This window comes from Manis pentadactyla, chromosome 3 (genome assembly GCF_030020395.1).
Source record: "Manis pentadactyla isolate mManPen7 chromosome 3, mManPen7.hap1, whole genome shotgun sequence".
Classification (NCBI taxonomy): Eukaryota; Metazoa; Chordata; class Mammalia; order Pholidota; family Manidae; genus Manis; species Manis pentadactyla.
The window spans coordinates 82,942,873-82,969,091 of record NC_080021.1 but is presented as its reverse complement, the minus strand read 5'-3'; the positions used below and the strand labels follow the sequence as shown (position 1 = coordinate 82,969,091).

The following is a 26,219-nucleotide window of genomic DNA, read 5'->3' as shown; positions in this document are numbered from 1 at the left end:
AGTCTTCAGATGACTATATTGTAAATGGATTTTCTCAAGAATTAATGAGTGAACAATACATTTTCTCTAGGGACAAAAAGGAAATTTGATATTCTCACCTAGCTAGCCATTCAACGTGAAAGACTTCAACACAATTATTTTGCAAAAAGAACCTGAACCACTCCATTTTGCTAAAAGGACATGTGATCGTTTTCTTTCATCTTTTATGATGTTTGTGCACCAAAATTCACTTACTACAAAAAGGTTTACTCAGTAAAAATTTTTATTAGAATTTCTAATGATCTTTTATTCTACTTGAGTTCTATTAATTATTCATAAATGACTAAATATATATTTTACAAAGGGTCCAGATGGCAAATTGTAAGGACTACATTTTCTGACATACTGAGGGTTAAACAAGCATAAATTGAAATTTTGCATACTAATATAAAATTATTAGTTTACTGAGTTAATGGTCATGACAGTTCAAATGCAATTCATAAGAACAACCGATCGCAAAAGTAACCCACCCCAAGAAACTGCATGAGAATGTTGATTGAGACGCTCTAGGAAGGGTCCCTTTGGCAAGTATATCTCTAACTGGAGATGGATGCATCAACCCATTAGAATTTGGTAACACAGCATCAAGATTACTAAGTGAAAACTTCTTACTCTGAAGCTTTGCTCACCAAGCAACCTTCTGTTGATAAACTAGCTTCCACTATACATTTTCCAACAGAGAAAAAATGCCTTCACTAACTGAAAAGAATATTTGGTTTAAGAGCAGTGAGACACCTCATGAATAACTAACTTGGCTTTCTGGTAGTAAGAGAGGATTTCATTTTGTTTGGCATTTTTGGGTTTGTATAAAGTACACTTGGTTAAACCTGAGAAGGCACCTCCTCAAAGTTTCTGGGCCTGCAAATTAGAACCCCACAAAGGACGGCTAACTGCATAGTATTTACAAAGAATGGCTTATACTTACTCTTTTCTGGAGACCTTTTCTTACTGGTTTTTGCCTGCATTTACCACAAGATACTTTTATGACTGTTTTTCTATTCTGTGTACCTGAAGTTTGCTCTGCAAGCATTGGGTTTTTAGGAGTCCTTAACCTCTTACAAGAGTGCAGAGTAAGCAAGGGAAAGGGGAAATGTTCTACTGGGTAGTTACTGACTTTTATGAAGTTTAGCATAATCCATTGTCAGACGACATTAAAAAAAAGAAAACTTTTTTGGATGATTAAATATATTAATTTCTCAGAAAATATCAAGGAGAGATGCTTTTAAATGTTACTCTACATTAAAAGTAGGACACTCACAAGGACAAAAGTCACATGATCATCTCTATACATGCTGAAAAAGCATTTGACAAATTCAACGTCCATTCAAGATAGACTCCCAACAAAATGGAAATAGAGGGCCAGTACCTCAACATAATAAAGCCCATATATGACAAACCCACAGCCAACATCATACTAACAGTGAAAAGCTGAAAGCTTTTACTCTAAGATCAGGAACAAGTCAAGGATACCCACTTTCCCCACTTCCATTCAACATAGTTTTGGAGGTCCTAGCCACTGCAATCAGACAACACAGAGAGAGAAAAGGCATCAAGATTGGCTAGAAAGAAGTTAAACTGTCACTATTTGCAGAAGACATGATATTGTACATAAAAAACCCTAAAGAATCCACTCCAAAACTACTGAAACTAGTATCTGAATTCAACAAAGTTGCAGGATACAAAATTAATAAACAGAAATCTGTTGCATTTCTATATACTAACAATGAACTAGCAGAAAGAGAAATCAGGAAAACAATTCCATTCACAATTGCATCAAAAAGAATAAAATACCTAGGAATAAACTTAACAAAGCAAGTGAAAGACCTATACCCTGAAAACTATTAGACAGTCTTGACAGAAATCAAAGAAGACACCAGTAAATAGAAATACATCCTGTGCTCATGTGTAGGAAGAATAAGTATTGTCAAAATGGATATCCTGCTCAAAGCAATTCACAGATTCAATGCAATCCCCATCAAAATACTGACAGCTTTCTTCAACAAACTAGAGCAAATAGTTCTAAAATTCATATGGAACCACAAAAGACTCCAAATAGCCAAAGCAATCCTTAGAAAGAAGAATAAAGTGGGGAGATTATGGTCCCCAACTTCAAGCTCTACTACAAAGCCACAGTAATCAGTCAGGACAATCTGGTACAATTTAGCACAAGAACAGAGCCATAGTTCAATGGCATAGAATAGGAAGTCTAGATATAAATCCACACATATATGGTCAATTAATATACGATAAAGGAGCCATGCATATACAATAGAGAAATGACAGCTTCTTCACCAACTGGTGGTGGCAGAACTGGACAGCTATATGCAAAAAAATGAAACTGAATTATTGTCTAACTCCATTCACAAAAGTAAACTCGAAATGGATCAAAGACCTAAATGTAAGTCTGAAATCATAAAACTCTTTGAAGAAAACATTGGCAAAACTTGCTTGAGCATAAACATGAGCAACTTCTTCATGAACATATCTCCCTGGGCAAGGGAAACAAAAGCAAAAATGAACAAATGGGACTACATCAAACTAGGACACCATCAGTTGCAAAGGACACCATCAATAGAACAAAAAGGCATCCTATAGTGTGGGAGAATATATTCACAAATGACATATCCAATAAGGGGTTAACATCCAAAATATATAAGGAGCTCACACACCTCAACACCCAAAGGCAAATAACCCGATTAAAAAATGGACAGAGGATCTGAACAGACACTTCCCCAAAGAAGAAATTCAGATGGCCAACAAGCACATGAAAAGATGCTCCACATCACTATCCATCAGGGAAATACAAATTAAAACCACAATGAGATATCACCTCATACCAGTTAGGATGGCCAATATCCAAAAAACAAGCAACAACAAATGCTGGCAAGGATGCGGAGAAAGTGGAACCCTCCTACACTCTTGGTGGGAATGTTAATTAGGTCAACCATTGTGGAAAGCAATATGGAGGTTCCTCAAAAAACTAAAATCAGAAATACCATTTGACCCAGGAATTCCACTCCTAGGAATTTACCCGAAGAAAACAAGTTCACAGATTGAAAAATACATATGCACCTCTAAGTTTATCGTAGCACTATTTACAATAGCCAAGACATGGAAGCAACCTAGATCAATGGATAAAGAAGATATGGTACATATATGCAATGAAATATTATTCAGCCATAAGAAGAAAATAAATCCTACCATTTGCAGCAACGTGGATGGAGCTAGAGGGTATTATGCTCAGTGAAATAAGCCAGGTAGAGAAAGACAAGTACCAAATGATTTCCCTCATTTGTGGAGTATAACAACAAAGCAAAAACTGAAGGAACAAAACAGCAGTAGACTCACAGAACCCAAGAATGGACTAGCGGTTACCAAAGGGAAAGGGGTTGGGAAAGGTGGGTGGGGAAGGAGGGAGAAGTGGATTAAGGGGCATTATGATTAGAATACATAATATGGGGGGGCAGGGAGAAAGCAGTATAGCACAGAGAAGACAAGTAGTGACTCTATAGCATCCTACTACACTGATAGACAGTAACTATTATGATAGACATAATGGGGTATGTGGTAGGGACTTGATAATAGGGGGGAATGTAGTTACCACAATGTTGCTCATGTGAAACCTTTGTAAGATTGCGTATCAATGATAGCTTAATAAAAAAAAAGTTACTGCTAAAGAAAATTTTAAAAATTATGACACTCACCAGTTTACCCCATCTGCTTCTACCCAAGCAAAGCGGTACTCACTGACCCGAAGCATCAGCTGCAGACACCCGGCAACACACTGCACATACTGGGAGCTCTACACAAGAGAAGTATAAGGTTTTCAAGCTGGAAAGTATTTAGAGTCAAGAGATCATGCACATATGAAGTCTTGATTTTTTTTACCAGTCTCTTATTATTGGAACATCCAAAAGTCCCTAATATTTTTTCAAAAGTCAATCCCGATTCTTGCTTTTCTATCTCCACCTCTTAGAAAGGAAGTTGATTTTCTCTGCCAAATGAAACCTACACAGTTGAAGACTACTTAACACACATAGTTAAGGAAATCAGGCAACAAAGTAATTACATCTTTGTTACGGTTTGATAAATAATATACTATCTTACAATGTTTTGCTACTACCACTGAACACAGGTATTATACTGTTCTTCATAACTACAGAAATAGAAAAGGATAAAATTATAATTAAAAAGATAAATGTGAATGCTTTGAGACAGGCCTCTATATGAATGACCTTGGACAAATGACTGCACCTTTCCATTACTCAGTTTCTTCATCCTTAAGGAGGAAGACACCCTCAGCACCCTGAAGGGGTACTGTAGGTACTGTTAGGACTCAGTAAAGTGGTTCAATTAGCACTCAGCCAGACACGTCGTAGAAACTCAATAAATGAGAACTTTAAATATATGTATATATCAGCACTTAAAAGTCTAACTAAACACTTGAAAAAGACTATGACTCTTTAAAACTATCAGTTCAATAGCACTGCCTTACAAAAACTGTGGTTAAATCTGAAACTTGAAATAAACAGAAATAATATCCCCAGGAAGTTACAGGCTCCTCCTTTAGCAAAGCTAGTAGCAACACCTGGCCTGAGCTCTTCTCTAAATATCTACCATGGGTGGTGCACCTGTAAGGAATGAGAGACAGGAGGAAATTTCATACTTCAGCTTAAAGAGCATGTTAATAAAAAAAGGAAGAAAGGAGAGAATCATGGATGTCATATAAATTCACAAAACCTAATATATACGATATTACTAAGCTCTGTGTTTTAATTTATAAGAATTTTTTAAGACCTAACACTTCAAAGAAATTCCAGGCACTCAAATACAAAAACACAATAATAGAACTTTATTTGGTGCAATAATCAGAAGGTATCAAGAAAAGGTTATCTCAAATTTTATCTAGAAAGTAGTGAACGTATTTGCCCAAAAGTACAATGAAAACTCAAAACATTGGCAGAAATTAATGACAAAAAAATAGTGAATTTCCAGCTCTAAAACAATCTTCCACAATGGAAAAAAAAAAGTTTTTTTCCAATTAAGTCAGCAGGTAGTATCCTTTGTAAAAAAGGAATTCCATCTTTCTTGTTTGGAGAGATAGCCTAAGCCAGGTTTCTACATACAGGTGACCCTTGAAAAACATAGCATGGGTCCACTTATAATCAGATTTTTTTTCAATAAATATATTGAAACGTTTTTGTGACCATTTGAAAAAACATTTTCCTTCCTTTAACTTACTTTATTGTTAAGAATACAGTATATAATACATATGACATACAAAGTATGTATTAATCAACTGTTTATTTTGTCAGCAAGGCTTCCTTCCAGACAACAGTAAGCTATTAGTAATTAAGTTTTGGGGGAGTCAAAGTTGTCAATGGACTTTGTGCGGAGGTCAGGACCCTTAATCCCATGTTTTCAAGGGTCAACTGCATATGAATAAAAAGACAACAAGACACTCTCTCTCCTTAGATTTATCATCAATTTCCTCTCAACACAAAAACTTCTTGGTTCACTATCATTTTTCCTATTCCATCTACCATACTAAGTTGAAATACATGATACATTTCAAATAGATTCTTCCTCATTATTTATAGCTTCAGGATTCACATTATAAATGCATATACAGAAGATGCTGGTTCTAAAACTTGCTATCTCCTACTAAACACTATGAAGCAGTCCACATACTACTCCAGAAATTAATTTCAAACTATACATATAGTGAAGGTAACACTGGTAAATCATCTAACTATTGCCTGCAGTTAAATTGTACTGCTTCCTTATCTCCCACTTACACTGCCCTATTAGTCCCATATATAAATTTTTTTTTTCTAAAGAACATAATCAGCCTGTGGTCAACCCAACCAGGCACCATCTCTAATTCTACACAAAGGTAATTCAACACTGGAGAACATGGCACAACTGTGCAAAGCCATCAAGCAATTCTAGTCTGTCCTCTGCCACTCCCCAGAGCCATCTCACAGTTATTGCCCATCCTGCTCTCTTTTCTCACTCAGCAGGCACAGAAAAATCAGAGACCACTAGCTAGAGATACGCTCAGCTACCAGCCTCTCAACCCTACACTGAATCACATTTCCCATTTCCCCACCATTCTCCCCTCTCTTACTCAGGAGAGAGACTTCTTCCTACCCAAGACCCACAGCCCCAGCAAGGCCTGTATCCCATTCGTTCCACACAATGTCCATAGAGCCAAGCCCTTCTTACGTCTTCAGCCTCTTTTTGGTTGGTTTCCTCTCCTCAGCCTCAAAATATGTTTAAGTCCTTTCCCACCGTAAAACTATACCTAAGCCTTGTACCAATCTCTGCATCTTTCTTCTTCCCAGCACATGAAGGTTTCTTCAAAGAAACATCGCAATTAATATGGCAAATATGGGATCAATAGGACCTGAAATTGCCAGTTTCAACAGTTTCTTTCACCTGAGAATCAGACCTCCATCTCCAACTACTTACTGGAAAGCCCTTTTCCCATTCTCTTCTCCATCTGAACTCCCCCCCATGAAAGAAAGGCAGCAGGAGAGCGTGATGGTTAAGGCTCTGGAATCATCTTGCCATGCTTAGCCATATACCAGCTATGTGACCTTGAATGAGCTTCCTACCTATAAAATGGGGATAACAGGACAAATCCCATGGGGTATAGGTATAATTTCATTAGTCAATATAGGAACATTCTTAGTGAAAGAGTTTTTGTGCTGAGAAGAAACTGATTTCAAGGTACATGACACATGATACTCAACAAATGTTTGCTGCTGCATCTACTATTGTGTTCTGATTTCTCCAGATGAAATTAATCACTGCCATGGTGCCACATATAAATCAGCTATTCTTGTTCTGTATATGTATCTATCAGTCACTCCCACTAGACCAGAGAGCAAAAGAGGAGTTTGTTTTTTTTATCTCAGCTCTTAACACAGTCCCTGGTAAATAACAGCACTTTAAAAATGTTTGTTTGCCAAATGAACAATTAAATATTCATTCCACTTGGTCTTCGACTTCAGAAGAAAAAAAGGAGAACCTAAAGCTTTAAGTGTTTTGTCCAAGTGAAGTCATTTTCGTTTCCTGCCTAGCAAAATAACGTTTTTAAAAAATGTCAAATACAGAAACCCCCAAATTCCATGTTATCATTTCCTCCAAGCTGCTTTCCCTGATTTATAAAGAAAATGTACTATTATCCTCCATACTGTTCAATGCAAACACCAAGCTTGGGCTTCTCTTGCAATATCTATTTTTCATTTTGCTAGAATGTCCTATACTCTTAGCAGACACTATGACATTTGAAAAGTGTTCTTGAAATGGCTGTAATTACTAATAGAAAAATCCTGAAATCTCACAAGATATCAAAGACAAACTGAACAAGAAAAGAAAGGCAGATAAGTATCTGTTCTATCTTCGAGGGCATTATCAAGAACTACCAAACCTGATGAGGTAATACTTGAGGTGATGAAAAATTGCATCTTCCAAACAGAAATGTCACAAGAAAGAAATCAAAGAACATCTCTGTGCCTTCCCTTAGGACTGTAACAGAGCCTCACCTTTCCCAGGTGACCTCTCCCTGGGCCTCCCTTACCTCTATGCTCAGAATTCCCAAGGAGGGTGCCTGTGTGATTAGGTATATGTATAAACTAGAAGTATGACTTGACAAGTACTATGGAAGTTTGTTAATATTTGTGCCCATGATTTTTATGACCTGAATTTTACATGAGATGCTTTGTACATATTTATGATAAACTATCCACTTCACATAGAACAGCATAAAAGAAAAAGTCATCCTTATCGCCCTCTCACTATCACTGCTAAGATACAATCAGTGTTAGTGGATTTCTATGTTACACTGCAGAAATTTTCTATGTGTATAACATGCATGTTTTTTAATATAATAAGGTTATACTATAACTTCCATTTGTAATTTTTTTCCATTTAATAAATCATAGAGATTCACTGCATTTTTAACAACTTAACTTATATAAATATTTAAATCCATGGTGCTTTCAACTTTAAGACGTATTCTATAATTCAACAACATTTGTTGAGTTGGTTATATTATCTGATATGTGAAAGGGACTCTACTTTATTTTTAAATATACTGTACTTAGAATCCAACCAAAGGTGAGGGAGCCCATTTGTCCTTGCAGGTCTAGCAAACTGCTTGGCAGCTACAACCTCAGATGGCCTGCCCTGTGAGAAACTCATCAGGGATGTTAGGCCTACACTGTTCTTGGTTCTTAACTATTCCCCAAAAAGGCCCTACAAATCTTTACTCAATATTCATTCAACAAATATTTATCAAGTGTCTACTATGTGCCAGACTTCTTACCCTGGGCACACAACCATGAACCAAACAGACCTCAGTCCCTTGCCTCAGGGAGCTTGTAGTCTAATGGAGGTAGAGGAAAAGCATACACACAGAAGGCAGGGAAATTATAGAGCATATTGGAATCTGACAAGTTCAATGCACCAAAAATAATGTAAGAAAGGGAAACAGGAAATGCGCAGAAGGAGACATGGGTGCTTCTTCAAACAGGATCTTTAGGGAGGGCCTTACTGCTGAAGACACAACTGACAGAACCCCAAAGGAAGATAAAAAAGCAAGCAATGCAGCAATTTAGAGGCGAAGTGTTTGTGCTGCAGTATGGCAGATCCAGTTGGATGGATGAGGTTATCTCAAAATACATATTAAGGTGTCATGCACTACAGATACTACCCTCCTTTCCATGGCTGCTCTTTGCCATGTGACTCCCCCTCTTAATATTCTCCAGTGACTTCCCATTGCCAAGAAAATCTTCTAAATCCTAAATGACCTCAAAAGACCTGCACGCTCTGGACCGGCCTGCTTTACAGCCCTCTCTCTGCAACTGCAGCTCCTCCACCACTACAGGTTTTCCCTCCTCTGGCCCTGGTTCTCCACACACACCTCCCAGAACCCAAGATGTAGGCCTCATCCCTCCACTTCCTCAAGAAAGCCTAGCAAACCTGGCCCCAGATGACATCCCCCTCAATATACACTCTCAAAGGACCTATGCTTCTCTTACAAGCATTGCCACAAGTGTATTAAAAAAATCCAAGTGTGTAGTCCCTTGTCTCATGCTGACCTCCTGAGATACAATGCAGCCCTAGGAGGACAGGAGTCATGCCCATGTTGTTCAGTGTTGTGCTTACAGCGCCCTGGGCACACAACCATGAACCAAACAGACCTCAGTCCCTTGCCTAGTAGGCCCTCGATAAATATCTCTGGAATGAATGAGCAAACAAAAGAAATATAAACAAACTTCAGATCTTACACCAATTCCAAATAAATGGGTCTCTAATATACTTCAATAATTAAGGTGGACCAAAATTTTTATCCTGATAATGATCAATACTGCAGAAATACATAAAACGTAGTACTATTTATTATCCTGTTTCTTTTTGGTATGTATTCTATGTAATTGCCTAAATTTTTTTTTATGTCATCTCAATTTGAGAACTAATATAAATTGCTAATCAATTTTGGCGGCACCTTATGTCATTCTATTTTACTAGAAAATATTTATGGTAATAGAGCTCTCTTAGTCACATGATATTGTTAAACTGTTAAAGTAATTTAACCAGAAACAAAAAACTACCTGTATTTGGACTGACAACAAAAATACATACACACAAAAAAGATGTTTTAGATACCCATCACATCATCTCCTGAATACTATTTGTTTAATGTCATTCAACTACAGTTTTTCTTTGACATAGTTTTTCGCTTTTTTCAGTAATCAAAATGGATCTTTTGACCACCACAACCGAAAAACTGTTCAAAAAGAAAAAAAGAACTTCTTTTACACAATTTATTAATGCATACGATATTTTTCAAAGCACTTTCAAACAAAAAATTATAATTAAAAGGAAAATATTATGATACTAATCTTTTCAGATGAGGTACGCAAGATTTTAAAAGGTGATATAACTTGTTGAGATTACAATCGTGAGTTAATCTTGAATCTGCATCAGGAGCCTACTGCCCTCATGCCTGAGTGAGAGTTCTTTGTGCCACGTCAGACATCCTGGGCTGAGAATTGGCCACAACGTGCACTCTCACTGCAGCAAACCTCAGTGATAGAGAAAAACTGTTTTTGTATTTACTTCTCAACATGTTTAAGAGGATATCATTTGGACAGACTTTCCAATGTTGCTAAAAATGCAAATTCTTCTATATTATGATGGAATAATCACATCATAAGGAAAAGAGTAACTAATAGAATTTACCTTACTGCTGAATATGGTCTCAGAGACCCACATTCTTCAGAATTACAAAGTAATTCAAGAATTGAGGAATTATAAAGTAAGCAGGCAATACAAATAAACGGAAAACCTTCAGTGATATTATACTAAAGTAAAAGTAATGATACAAAAATGCTCATAGACAAATCTTCAATGTTCCTCTCCCTAGTGCTGAGACTTAAGTACAAACTGAATGAGAAACAGTGAAAATAATATTCACCTAAGTTTTGGAATTGTGGGCACTTGAAAAAAAGCACTGCAGTAAAAAGTACCTGAGCTAGACAGTGAAAATGCACAGCCCGTGGTGTCAGTGAAGCACCAAGTTAGAACTTTTCAATCACATAGCTGACTAAAATAAATTCCAGAAGCCAGTTTTACATGAAATAAGAAGATTGCTGATTAACAGTCCCAAAAGTATTTAATGTTTCATGACTATTAAATGAATCTTTTCTCATAGAAAAAGTGAGTATGCACACATGTAAGTATGGTTTCTGCTTCTATCACAGACATTCATTTTTAAAAGTAGCACAGGACAATCAGTATCAGTATCAGTAGGGCATTGAAACAACTGGAATTTTGTACTTTGTTGATGGATACATGAATTGGATTAGAAAACTGATTAGCAATATCTATTAAAACTAAATTTGCATATGACTTATAACCTAGCAATTCCATTTTAGAATTAACTGTCAAAGACATGTGATTATTGTAACAACCAAAAACTAGAAGTAACCCAAATATCCATTATCAAGGGAATAGATAAGATTCATTTAACAGATTACTACACAGCAATAAAAAGAAGAAAATACTGCTAAATGCAACATGAATGAATCTCACTGACACAATATTGTGCCAAAGAATTCAGACACCTAAGAGTTCTTACTACATATAATTCCATTGTAATAGAGTTCAAGATCCGGAAAAGCTAATCTATGGTAACAGATGTCACGATAACGATAACTTTGTGGGATCCGAAATCAAGGAAGTTTTGAGTAGGAAGTTACATGACATATACATTTATTCAGCTGAACATTTAAAGTCTGTGCATTTTATGTAAGTTATGACATAAAGGAAAAAATTATTGAAGGAAGGGAAGGGACAAGGGGAAAGTTTTGCCTATCAGAAGTTTTACCAAATTATCTTTAGCAAATCACTAAAACTCTTCCAAATTGCTTTCTCCACAATAAAGGAAAATAATACCAGCCCTACCAAATATTTTTTTAAGTCTACTACTCAAATCTGACTCAAATCAGTTCTACAAAGCACAAAGCAACTATTACATATATTATTATTATTATTATTTCATATTCAGGAACTAAAATACAATTCTTATGAATTCTTCTGAAGTTGTCTTATTAAAAGAAATCCTCTAGTCAATACTCATAAAAATACCTAGATTAAATTAACTTAAAATAGTCTTATACTTAGGTCTTACAAAAAAAGTATTTTCACTAATAATTTAGAAATTTATAAATCTCCCTAAAGATTGCTTTCAATATAATCAGCTTAGTCATATAATTCAATTACATGACAACTAGGACTCTTTATTACAGGGAAAAATTATTGTGAACTTGAGGAAATATTATTTACTTTATAAATTACTGCTTTATATACAACTTCCAGGAACCTACCTAATGCATATTTTATATGACCTATTGTTATAAGAGCTATACTTTGAAAATGGTATGTAAAAAAGGTTGCGTACTGAAATACCTTACCATATAATGTTTTTTTACATTGCCAGAACACAACTCCAGGCAATCCTTCCAAAAATATGATTAGAAGAACAAAACTCACAGGTTCTTCTCTTTACTTCTTTTCTTTCATTTTTATTTATTTATTTATTTATTTTAGAGTTAGGTGATGATTTCTTTTTTTTTTATTCATTTTATTATCATTAATCTACAATTACATGAAGAACATTATGGTTACAAGACTCCCCCCTTCACCAAGTCCCCCACACAAACCCCATTACCGTCACTGTCCATCAGCATAGTAAGATGCTGTAGACTCACTACTTGTCTTCTCTGTGTTGCACATCCCTCCCTATGCACCCCCACATTATACATGCTAATCGTAAGGCCACCTTTCTTTTTCCCTGCCCTTATCACTCCCCTCCCACCCCTCCTGCCTAGTCCCTTTCCCTTTGGTAACCGTTAGTCCATTCTTGGGTTCTGTGATTCTACTACTGTTTTGTTCCTTCACTTTTTCTTTGTTCTTATACTCCACATATGAGTGAAATCATTTGGTACTTGTCTTTCTCCGCCTGGCTTATTTCACTGGGCATAATACCCTCTACCTCCATCCATGTTGTTGCAAATGGTAGGATTTGTTTTCTTCCTATGGCTGAATAATATTCCATTGTGTATATATACCACATCTTCTGTATCCATTCATCTACTGATGGGACACTTATGTTGCTTCCATTTCCTGGCTATTGTAAATAGTGCTGCGATAAACATAGGGGTGCATATGTCCTTTTCAAACTCGGCTGCTGCATTCTTAGGGTAAAACCCTAGGAGTGGAATTCCTGGGTCAAATGGTATGTCGATTTTGAGCATTTTGAGGAACCTCCATACTGCTTTCCACAATGGTTGAACTAATTTACATTCCCACCAGCACTGTAGGAGGGTTCCCCTTTCTCCACAACCTCTCCAACATTTGTTGTTGTTTGTCCTTTGGATGGTAGCCATCCTTACTGGTGTGATGTGATATCTCGTTGTGGTTTAAATTTGCATTTCTCTGATGACTAGCGATGTGGAGCATCTTTTCATGTGTCTGTTGGCCATCTGAATTTCTTTTTTGGAGAACTGTCTGTTCATCTCCTCTGCTCATTTTTTAATTGGATTATTTGTTTTTTGTTTGTTGAGGTGCGTGAGCTCTTTATATATTTTGGAATGTCAATCCTTTATCGGATCTGTCATTTATGAATATATTCTCCCATATTGTAGGGTACCTTTTTGTTCTATTGATGGTGTCCTTTGTTGTACAGAAGCATTTCAGCTTGATATAGTCCCACTTGTTCATTTTTGCTTTTGTTTCCCTTGCCCAGGGAGATATGTTCATGAAGAAGTCACTCATGTTTATGTACAAGAGATTTTTGCCTATGCTTTTTTCTGAGAGTTTTACGGTTTCATGAGTTACATTCAGGTCTTTGACCCATTTTGAATTTACTTTTATGTATGTGGTTAGACAGTGATCCAGTTTCATTCTCTTACATGTAGCTGTCCAGTTTTGCCAGCACCATCTGTTGAAGAAACTGTTATTTCCCCATTGTATGTCCATGGCTCCTTTATCATATATTAATTGACCATAAATGTTTCAGTTAATATCTGAGGTCTCTATTCGGTTCCAATGGAGTGTGACTCTGTTCTGGTGCCAGTACCAAACTGTATTGATTACTGTGGCTTTGTAGTAGAGCTTGAAGTTGGGGAGTGAGATCCCCCCAACTTTATTCTCAGGGTTGCTTTGGCTATTCGGGGTCTTTGGTGGTTCCATATGAATTTCTGAACTATCTGTTCTAGTTCGTTGAAGAATGTTGTTGGTTATTAGATAGGGATTGCATCAAATCCGTATATTGCTTTGGGCAGCATGGCCATTTTGACGATATTAATTCTTCCTAGCCAAGAGCACTGGATGAGTTTCCATTTGTTAGTGTCCTTTTTAATTTCTCTTAAGAGGGTCTTATAGTTTTCAGGGTATAGGTCTTTCAGTTCCTTGGAAAGGTTTATTCCTAAGTATTTTATTCTTTTTGATGCAATTGTGAATGGAATTGTTTTCCTGATTCCTCTCTCTGCGACTTCATTGTTAGTGTATAGGAAAGCCACAGATTCCTGTGTGTCAATTTTGTATCCTGCAACTTTGTTGTATTCCAATATCAGTTCTAGTAGTTTTGGAGTGGAGTCTTTAGGGTTTTTATGTACTATATCACGTCATCTGCAAATAGTGACAGTTTAACTTCTTCTTTACCAATCTGGATTCCTTGTATTTCTTTGTTTTGTCTAATTGCCACAGCTAGGACCTCCAGTACTATGTTAAATAACAGTGGGGAGAGTGGGCATCCCTGTCTTGTTCCCAATCTCAGAGGAAAAGCTTTCAGCTTTTCACTGTTCAGTATGATGTTGGCTGTGGGTTTATCATACATGGCCTTTATTATGTTGAGGTACCTGCACTCTATACCCATTTTGTTGAGAGTTTTTATCATGAATGGATGTTGAATTTTGTCGAATGATTTTTCAGCATCTATGGAGATGATCATGTGGTTTTTGTCCTTTTTTGTTTATGTTGTGGGTGATGTTGATGGATTTTCAGGATGTTGTACATCCTTGCATCCCTGGGATGAAACCCACTTGGTCATGGTGTATGATCCTTTTAATGTATTTTTGAATTTAGTTTGCAAAGATTTTGTTGAGTATTTTTGCATCTAGGTTTATCAGGGATATTGGTCTGTAATTTTCTGTTTTGGTGGGGTCTTTTCCTGGTTTTGGTATTAGTGTGATGTTGGATTCATAGAATGAGTTTGGGAGTATTCCCTCCTCTTCTATTTTTGTGGAAAACTTTAAGGAGAATGGGAGTTATAACTTCTCTGTATGTCTGATAAAATTCCGAGGTACAACCCATCTGGCCCGGGGGTTTTGTTCTTGGGTAGTTTTTTGATTACCGCTTCAATTTCATTGCTTGTAATCGGTCTGTTTAGATATTTTGTTTCTTTCTGGGTCAGACTTGAAAGGTTGTATTTTTCTAGGAAGTTGTCCATTTCTCGTAGGTTTTCCAGCTTGTTAGCATATAGGTTTCATAGTATTCTCTAATAATTCTTTTTATTTCTGTTGGGTCCGTAGTGATGTTTCCTTTCTCGTTTCGGATTCTGTTGATGTGTGTTGATTCTCTTTTTCTCTTATTAAGTCTGGCTAGAGGCTTATCTATTTTGTTTATTTTCTCAAAGAACCAGCCCTTGGTTTCATTGATTTCTTCTATTGTTTTATTCTTCTCAATTTTATTTATTTCTTCTCTGATCTTTATTATGTCCCTCCATCTGCTGACTTTAGGCCTCATTTGTTCTTCTTTTTCCAGTTTTGATAATTGTAACATTAGACTATTCATTTGGGATTGTTCTTCCTTCTTTAAATATGCCTGGATTGATATACTTACATCTTAAGACTGCTTTCGCTGCTTCCCACAGAAGTTGGGGCTTTGTGTTGTTGTTGTCATTTATTTCCATATATTGCAGGACCTCCATTTTTATTTGGTCATTGATCCATTGACTATTTAGGAGTGTGCTGTTAAGCCTCCATGTGTTTGTGAGCCTTTTTGCTTTCTTTGTACAATTTATTTCTAGTTTTATACCTTTGTGTCTGAAAAGTTGGTTGGTAGAATTTCAATGTTTTTGAATTTACTGAGGCTCTTTTTGCAGCCTAGTATGTGGTTTATTCTGGAGAATGTTCTATGTGTACTTGAAAAGAATGTGTATCCTGTTGCTTTTGGGTGTAGAGTTCTATAGATGACTATTAGGTCCATCTGTTCTAGTGTGTTGTTCAGTGCCTCTGTGTCCTTACTTATATTTTGTCTGGTGGATATGTCCTTTGGAGTGAATGGTGTGTTGAAGTCTCCTAAAATGAATACATTGCATTCTATTTCCTCCTTTAGTTCTGTTAGTATTTGTTTCACATATGCTGGTGCTCCTGTGTTGGGTGCATATATATTTATAATGGTTATTTCCTCTTGTTGGACCGACCCCTTTATCATTATGTAATGTCCTTCTTTATCTCTTGTTACTTTCTTTGTTTTGAAGTCTATTTTGTCTGATACTAGTACTGCAACACCTGCTTTTTTCTCCCAATTGTTTGCATAAAGTATCTTTTTCCATCCCTTGACTTTTAGTCAGTGTATGTCTTAGGGTTTGAGGTGAGTCTCTTGTAAGCAGCATATAGATGGGTCTTGTTTTTTTATCCATTCTGTGACTCTATGTCTTTTGATTGGTGCATTCAGTCCATTTACATTTAGAGTGATTACTGATAGGTATGTACTTACTGCCATTTCAGGCTTTAGATTCATGGTTACCAAAGGTTCCAGGTTACTTTCCTTACTATCTAAGAGTCTAACTTAACTCACTTAGTATGCTGTTACAAACACAATCTAAAGGTTCTTTTCTATTTCTCCTCCTTTTTCTTCCTCCTTCATTCTTTATATATTAGGTATCAAATTCTGTACTTTTTGTCTATCCCTTGATTCACTTTGAGGACAGTTAATTTAATTTTGCATTTGCTTAGTAATTAGCTGTTCTACTTTCTTTACTGTGGTTTTATTTCCTCTGGTGACAGCTATTAAACCTTAGGGACACTTCCATCTATAGACGTCCCTCCAAAATACACTGTAGAGATGGTTTGTGGGAGGTAAATTCTCTCAGCTTTTGCTTATCTGGAAATTGTTTAAACCCTCCTTCAAATTTAAATGATAATTTTTCCAGATAAAGTACTCTTGGTTCCAGGCCCTTCTGCTTCATGGCATTAAATAATTCATGCTACTCCCTTCTGGCCTGTAAGGTTTCTGCTGAGAAGTCTGATGTTAGTCTGATGGGCTTTTCTTTGTATGTGATCTTATTTCTGCCTCTGGCTGCTTTTAACAGTCTGTCCTTATCCTTGATCTTTCCCATTTTAATTACTATGTGTCTTGGTGTTCTCTTCCTTGGGTCCCTTGTGTTGGGAGATCTGTGGATCTCCATGGCCTGAGAGACTATGTCCTTCCCCAGATTGGGGAAGTTTTCAGCAACTACCTCCTCAAAGACACTTTCTATCCCTTTTTCTCTCTCTTCTTCTTCTAGTATCCCTATAATCCCTATAATGTGAATATTGTTCCGCTTGGATTGGTCACACATTTCTCTCAATATTCTTTCATTCTTAGACATCCATTTTTCTCTCTGTGCCTCAGCTTCTTTATATTCCTCTTCTCTAGTTTCTATTTCATTTATTGTCTCCTCCACCGTATCCAACCTGCTTTTAATAGCCTCCATTGTGCTCTTCAATGATTAGTTCTCCGACCTGAATTCATTCCTGAGTTCTTGGATATCTTTCCTTACCTCCATTAGAATGTTGATGATTTTTATTTTGAACTTCCTTTCAGGAAGAGTCACAAGGTCCATATCATTTAAATCTTTCTCGGGAGTTGTATTAATGATTTTACTCTGCACAAAGTTCCTTTGGCATTTCATGTTTGTATATGGCGCCTTCTAGTGTCCAGAATCTGTAGTCTCTGGAGCTGCTCAGCCCCTAAAGCAATGTCAGGGGTCCCAAGGGTGCGGTACTGGTGCCTGGGGGGAGGAAAGAGCTGTTCCCCGCCTCCCGGCTGCTGTGCGTGTCTCCTCTGCCTGAGCCAGTGGGCCGGGCACACAGGTATAAGTTTTTGTCCCAGAGCAGCTGGATATGGATCCCTGCTTTCCACAAGCTGCCAGAATCCCAGTATCCCCAGGAACTCTGCCTGTATTAACTTTCCAACCCAGTAGTCATGCAAGTCTCCTGAAAGCACCATGAAATGTAGGTTTGTGCTCCCAGAACAGATCTCCAGAGCTAGGTATTCAGCAGTCCCAAGCCTTCCACTCCCTCCCTGCTCTGTTTCTCTTCCTCCTGCCACTCAGCTGGGGTGGGGGGAGGGCTTGGGTCCCGTGAAGCCACAGCTCTGCTACGTTACCCTGTTCCGTGAGGTCTGCTCTTTTCTCCAGGTGTGTGTAGTGTGATGCCATCCTCTTTCCTGTTGCTCTCTCAGGATTAGTTGGGCCAACTATATTTTCTAATTGTATCCAGTTTTAGGAGGAAGCCTCTGACTTTCCTCTCACACCACCATCTTTAATCCCTCCCTCTTTACTTTTCCTAAGGTTCATTCTGTGTGTATATTTTAATGACCTCTAATGTTTAAAATGTGTTAATATTGCAATAAGAAGATAAAAGGTAATTGAACAATGAATACCATCCAAGAATTGCTTTAGATAAATAACAATGCACTTGAAAACTGCACAGACATGTAACTGATTGTGAATTACTTTGGGTTGTCAGACTTTACAACTCACCAGCTAGAGCAGACTACATACAATTAAAGAACAGGCCTGAACTATCTGACTTACTGACACAGCCCATTCATTTCTGCTAACTGACTGTACTTTTGATGAATTTATCAACAAAATACTAAAGAAAAAAATCAATAAACTACTCTACCTCTTCTGGAAGACTGAAAATTATCACATTAGCATAGCATTAAATTAAAAACAAAGCCAAACCAATACAACAAACCCCATGTTAACAAGGATATTAAAACTGCCACAGACCATTTAAGAAATTTAGCTAAAAGCCAAGAAAGCTAAATTTTTTCTCTAGTTCTAAAGTGCTATTAATTTTTTTTCAGTCTTTTTATTTATTTTTTTATTTAACTTTATATGGTACATATACACAATGGAATACTATTCAGCCGTAAGAAAGAAACAAATCCTACCATTTGCAACAACATGGATGGAGCTAGAGGGTATTATGCTCAGTGAAATAAGCCAGGCAGAGAAAGACAAGTACCAAATGATTTCCCTCATCTGTGGAGTATAACGACGAGGCAAAACTGAAGGAACAAAACAGCAGCAGACTCACAGACTCCAAGAAGGGACTAGTGGTTACCAAAAGGGAGGGTTTGGGGAGGGTGGGTGGGGACTGAGGGAGAAGGGGATTGAGAGGTATTATGATTAGTACACATGGTGTCGGGGGGGTCATGGGGAAGACAGTGCAGCACAGAGAAGACAAGTACTGACTCTGTGACATCTTACTACACTGATGGACAGTTACTTCAATGGGGCATGGGGGGGACTAGGTAATATGGGTGAATGTAGTAACCCATTTTCATGTGAAACCTTCAGAAGAGTGGATGTATCTTGACAACATTAAGCTAAGTGAAAGAAGCCAGTGACAGATGACCAGGTATTATTTTTTTAAATTCATTTGCATGAAATGGGTGGAAGAAACAGAAGGTAGATTAGCAGTTGCCAGAGGTTGGGAGCAGAGAGCAGAAATGAGGAATGACTGTTAATGTGTATAGGGTTTCTTTTTGAAGTGCTGAAAATGTTATAAAGTTAGATCATGGCAATAGCTGTACAACTCTGTAAAAACAGTAACACCCACTAAGCTGCAAATGGATGGATTTTATGGTATGTGAAATATATTTCAATAAAACTAAAAAGAAAAAACTAAATAAAATTGAAAATTTACTTCCTCACTCGAACATTCCCATCATCATGGAAGTTCTAATGGGCAGAACTGCTCCAAAACAATAAAAGGCAGAATAAAATAAGCAATCAGGAGAAACTGGCAATCAAGTTTGTAACTACCAGTGAAACAATGTCCATCAGCAATATCTAATGTAACCTGGATCTACAACAGAAATGGCAGAGAACAGGACACATTCAAATGTGGGAGCTAGGAGTCACCCTGCTCCCCTACACAGATGTGTAAGTGAAGCTGGACAGAGGAAAAAGAAACCAAAGAGAAACAAATGAATCCAAAATTCCTAGATTCTTTCCAAATCCTCCAAAGCTTGTGAGAGATCACAGTATCCTTCTTTGCCACAGGGCACCGGCATGACAATTATCATCTGAGGCTGTGTGGCTTCCTCAAAAGAACGGAAGATGGGTCATTCACATTCAAGAGCCAGTAAAGGACCGGACAGTTTACGGTAAGTACATATGATTTGATACCATTTATTTTTACATTCAGGCAGAGACAATACAATGCATTTTAAGGAAGCTCCATTTATGTAATATCATCTAAAAATAAATATTTGTATGATCCACTCACAACTTATGATGCTTCTGTGGAATTTTAAAAGTTAAGACTCTTAGATCCTGCTAATTTCATATTTTGCATTATAAAATTTTATCTATCTGTTTTATACGGACATCAGGTGGCAATATCACTTTGAAGACGGCTTTTCTATGCTCTCTTAAGCCTAGAGGTATTTTCAGATACAGTATTGATATGTTTAAGTCTGAGCAGGCTGTGGCACGTGATGAATGCCTGAAGAGCCAACTCCAGTTCAGCTGCCTCCAAAGGCAAACTGCCTCTTCGGAGTTTTTGCTACTCAGGAGCCGATGTTTGGCAAGCTGGTGTGACTTTCTGTACTGCCTCACTGACCATACCCAGGAAATGGTGCTTACAGTAAGACCTGTGTCACAGAGGCAGTGTGAACATGTCAAGATATTAAATGTAAAATGAGTAAAACAGTGTCAGGCATGTAGTAAGGGCCCAGTAAATATTAGTTACCAATTCAGATTCTCTTACTACAATACAACTACCAAAAGAAGAGCTAACAACACCCTGCTCTCAACCTGTTTGAGTCTGCTTTCCAAGTTGATAGCCATCTGGAAAAGTAAGAACCTTCAGGAAGAGGCAGTATGTTCAGGTTTGAAGGGCACTGAGAGAGGAAGGTGGGATTCAAGGTACCCTTTTCCTTACTCACAATTACCCTCATCCTAATTCTATTTGGGATGTATGTGTATGAGTCAACCAGATAAACCACTTTGACTAAGGCACTGCATATTCAATTCATCAGTTTTGTTTTTCCAGTATGCTAGACAGAGAAGAGTAAAAATAAGGATGTCATGTCACCAGAATTTACAACTCATTATGTGTATGCTTTAATAACTTAAAAACCCTTTACAAGCACTCAAATAAGTTTATAAGAAATAAGATTCTGGAAACACCTTTTTAAAAATCTACCAATAAGTCTAATATAGAAATTAAACAACTTTTCAAAATTCAAACTGGTAGAAACTCAAATTATATGAAATAAAGATTCCCAATTTAAACATCTGCTATAGCCGAATATCTAGACTTCTAATCCTCCACCTGCTTCCCCCACCTTGGCCCCAAAATTACTTACCTAGTTCTACACTTTGTTCTGATTCCATTTCACAAGGCTAATAGCCATTATCTGCAAACTATTTGTCAAATCCTTCAACCTACTTTGAAAGGCCTTGCTCTTCGCTTTGAAAATGGGTTCTGCTGCCATCTACAGTCTCAGAGCATACATACAGGCATATTCCATGCAGATTATGGAAGTATCAGAAATTAATATGGACATTAAATAGCTTCTACAGAGCTTCATTTGGTCTATTACAGACAGGTTGCAGACATTACCTTCTAAAAATGCTTTCCAGTTTCCCAGAGGTATTTCCAACAATGAAGCTAGATGTATGTCACCTACTTTTCTAGCTTTTTCTCCCAATTGACTCCAGTCATATCTTGTCCAATCCTACTTGTCCAAACTTATTGCCTGCTCTTGAGATATGCTGAGTACAACAAAGACAAAACATTCCCAAATGGGAAGATAACTCTAACCAAGAAGGGTAACTTGGGAAAATATCAATAGTTTTAACCTTTAAACCTTTAAACCTTTTGGCTCTAAAAAAATGTGGGAGACACTGGCCCAACAGAGGTGATTAGGGGGTTCTGGCCACCTTGTAGCTCTACATAAAGCCTTGAGCAACATAGTACAAGTAACAAGTTTTAGTGTCATCAGACAACTGAACCGTTTTCTGGAACTGCAACACTGCTTGCTGCAGTGTTCATGTATCTGTTAGATATTAGAAAGTTTATCAGACAACTGAAATGTGAAAAAAGTAACTTCATGATTATTCGCTCCAGTTGTGCATCTGAATTCAGACTCTTGCTTTGATTCTCAGGTCTGAGATAAAGTGACCTGAACAGAAGAGCAACAGGGAAGAGCAAGTCTTATGTCTACCATAGAAAAAGTGACCAGTACAGATCATAAATATTTATATATAGCTTTTACGATACCATTAACCTAACTAGAAGTGATATAAAATCCATAGATTTACATTGGGGGAACTAGTAAACATCTTTAGATCTTTAAATGACTCAAAAGAACTCATATTCATGGTGTTAGGAGGCCAGTGAATTAAGAAGGAATATACTTACATCACTTGAAGAGACTGTTCCTGTTTCAACAGCGACACCGCTACCACGCAGTTTCTATTATGAAATAAATAATTTATTACTTAGTTTTGTTTTTAATTTTATCCTAGTTTATCAGCTTATGAAAGGGAGATAAGCAAAGTTTATAATTTTTTTCTAATCCTACTTAATGGAATATCATCAACTAATAAAAAGCATGGGGATGATATGAAATATTCTAAAGGGTATTACACTCTTACAGATTATAACTTAATAAATTATTTAAAATTGAACAGTAAATTGAATACTGAGCTCCAGCTAAATTTTATAAGTGAAGCTATTGCAAATTTCCAAGTCTCAGGATCTACTTACTTGTTTTTCTGATAAGATGACTGTCTTAGCTGGTCTACATTACATTCTGTGGCAAAGCTTTCAAAACGGTGCATAATAATGGGGTAATACAACATGGAGCTTAAATTAGGATATCCACAACAATGCTAACAAGTTAGAATGAAAATCAAAATCTCACATGCTATGTAGAAATAACCAAAGAAATTCAAGGTAAAAAGTCAAAGGTTGAATTACAAGAGAAGAGCAGTAATGAATTTCTGCAAGGAAATTTTTATTTTGTTTTATTCAATAATCATTATCTACTGAGTGCCAGGCATGAGCCCCCATAACGACACACAATGCTACCTCCTCAAAAGTTACTATTCAGTCAAAGAATAAAATACCCAAACTTTCTACTAATTTGGACTTTTGAAAGTTTATTTCTATTAGAATCATGAATGTGATCCTTTTTATGAAGAAAACACTTGAGAGAGAGATCTTTCAGATTAAAGAACTATCACATGACATTTAAGCAAAGTAGCAAATAAAATCCCAAATTATCCTGTTTGATTCTTTAAACAAGTCTGTAATTTAATCCTGATAAAAGGCTATGGAAGATGCATCTGCCAACAGCAAGAGAGATGGTGCAAGCCCGAGCCCAGCAGAAGCAGTGACCAGACATGCGCCTGGGCACCATGAAGACACCCTGCTGCAGAACTTGCAAAGGAGGAATGCCACACCAAAACTGAACAAAGCCAAAGACTTGGTGAGAAAAGAATGCACTAGACAGTTACAGAAAGGGTCTGTAAGAATGGTTATCTAATACCAGTAAGCTCAACTCTAATGAAAACTGTTTTAGACATTGAAACATTTGCTTCCACTAGCGATGACAGAGATTTCCCCAAGCGCTGGACATGGTTTCAACCAGAGCTCATCATTCCAAAAGCAATAAATCATCTGTGATGAGCAGTCTAAGATGAAACAACCCAAAATGTTAGTAGCAAACTATGATATACATTCTTTCCTACCAATTTTCATTTTATGGATTCAGTTACAACAGAGCCTCATTACCACTAAACCATAAAGCTAACACTTAAAGCAGAAGGAAGACCTAATTTCAAAAAAGAAAAAAAGGGTGGTGGAGGGGCCTGGAGTTACTGATTTAACTAAGCATTTTGACCCCAAATAATACACACTTACAAATTTAAAATCTCATCTTCACCCACCTATTTTTCGTGTTTAAAATACCTTGTTTTTGACATAACCTCACAATCTCAGTAAAATCTGCACATTTGTGGATCTTGCAAAAATACCATTAAAAACTAAGCCAAAAGGTGTTAAAATTTATGCTGTTGACCAAAGAATACTTGATTTTGTTCAAAACACTCCAAAACATCCCCATCAAACATTAAAGGCAATTAGGCTTCCCCCCCCAAAAAAGGCAGGAAATAAGACAAAAAAATTAATTCAAGCAAAATGTCATGTCTCTCTTAGACCTCAAATTAAAATCAATTAAAATAATGTCACCCAAAATCTAAATTACAACTTTCAAAAAATATTTAAAATAGACATTTATGTGTAATCTAACCCTAACAACACAGTAACTACCAGTATTACTTCTCCTGGTCCCAATTCCTCCATGTCTCCCATCCCCACACCAAAATCCCATTCTCTTCTACCTTTTCCTCCCCAGAATACTCCTCCCAACCCACATTCATTTCAGTCCTTTTTCTGAGGATCATTACACCAAGTGTCCCCTTACCACCTAATAGTCAATCACTGGAAGCCTAAAAGAAACATTCCACCAAGCCATCGTAAGTGTCCTGTCTTTCCTGTTCTAGGAAACCACAAAGACAAAAACTGAGAACTTGTCAATTTCCCCACCATTAAATTAGCAAGCTATTTCCCTCTATGGTATAGACCTAGAGAGAGACCTGAAAGCACCCAGACCACCAACAAGCAGGCTTCACACTTAGCCTTAGGCCTAAATGCTCCATCCCACAGTGATGCAGTGAAATCCTGAGGAGCTGCCACTGTGAGAGACAACTAACTACCTTGCAGCTGGACCCAGGAGCCCTGGGGCACCTACAAGCCTGCTATGGACACTTGGCCAAGACTAGGCTAAGTGGATATATTAATGATCTATAGTGTTTCTGTCTACAGTTTGAAACCCCCTGGTGACACCCAGAACTAGTCTGTCTACTGGTGTAACTGGTGACAGCTTGGCCTGGTTACATGACCAGAGGACATAAAAGATCCCACCAGAAACATTTGGAGAGCTCTCCCAAAACCAAGATTTCTCACACAGACCTTGGTGGTTCAGGGTCCTGAGGCAGACGTGGGAGCCATGCCTGTGAGTCTCTCAGCCCGCAGCCTGCCTGCACTCTCTCTCCTGCAGCACTGTTTCTTCTCCTTTCTTATAAGCCTTACATGGTAAGCCTTATGTTATGCTCTTTGGAACTGTGTGAGTGCGTTCAGTTCTCCAGCTGTGCGCTCTTGGCAGCCAGCTAGAAGGCAGACAGTCCCGGCCCACTGGAAAGCATGAATGCAAAGTCCCAATGACGGAAAAAACAGAAGTTTGAGTCAAGCCAAAGAAAGAAAAAGTAGTAGTCTGGCTTACTTATGAAGTTCAAAATGGCATTATTTTATCATAACTTGTACAATTAATTTCACATAATCACTATAAATAGCTTCAGAATGTTATATTCTTTTCAAAGATACTAAAGGAAATGTTTCTCACCTGTGAACTCAGCTGAGTTTTTATCCAGTTGAAATAGTAATTTAAGTCACTACCTTCCATCAGTTCTTTTCCCCAAGCTGCTAACTTGGCAATAATTCTTGCTGCCTGAAAAATAAGAAATACTTTTGACTGCTACATTGATTCTAAAAATCAGTTCATATACCTTAAAAACAAGGGCTCATATCCATTTTGCTGCATGATTTTAATAGTCAACTCCTCCAAAAATAGCACCTTAGTTTTCATTTTTAAAAATATACTTTGAAACATAGTCAAAATGTATTTTTAAATATATCCATTAAACCAAACCAAAATTAGTTGTAGTTTAGGAATTTCATGACATCCACTGTATTACTCTGAGCTTCAAAAGTAAAATTCATTGTAAACAGCCAAAATCAAAAGAATAGAAAAATCTGTTTGGGTTCTTTTTGGGGAGGGAAGGCACTGAATGAGTACTTTTAATGAATCTGTGGATGTTAACATCCAAAAATCTTCCTTAGAGGCAGATGTTCACCAAATCACTTGCCAGAGTTCTGAACAATCCCTATGGCAAACTGCCTGTCACTGTCTCATTCATTCTAAGACCCTTGTGAGTTCTCACACTTAAAAATCTTTATTTGCTATAAAATATATCTTGCATATTAAATAATCATCTCTCTTGATATAAACAAATACCCTTTTCTAATTCTATGATTTCTCAAGTTTGTTAAACTACAAAACTCATCATAATTTTTAATTAAATAGGCAGTATAAACAGATGTATATCAAATCATGTACTTTAAATATCTTATAGTTTTATGTCTATTATACCTCAAATCTAGAAAAAATACATATATACACACAAAAAAAAAAACAGGCAGTATAAAATACTATGTCTCCACACACAAACCCAATCTAATATTAGTACT

At 37.0% G+C, this 26,219-nt stretch overlaps 1 protein-coding gene across 6 annotated transcripts in view; it reads right to left on the bottom strand.

The window, feature by feature from the left end:
* Positions 1-26,219, bottom strand: part of ATP6V1H (ATPase H+ transporting V1 subunit H) — a 180,372-nt gene that overhangs the window by 126,163 nt on the left and 27,990 nt on the right. For all 6 annotated transcript variants that reach the window (XM_036919132.2, XM_036919126.2, XM_036919127.2 and 3 more), the window contains exons 6-8: positions 25,315-25,419; positions 22,269-22,322; positions 3,744-3,841 (exon numbers count right to left, since the gene is read on the bottom strand). In XM_036919132.2, the coding sequence (XP_036775027.1) occupies positions 3,744-3,841; positions 22,269-22,322; positions 25,315-25,419 (257 nt within the window). The remainder of the gene's footprint in view (positions 1-3,743; positions 3,842-22,268; positions 22,323-25,314; positions 25,420-26,219) is intronic.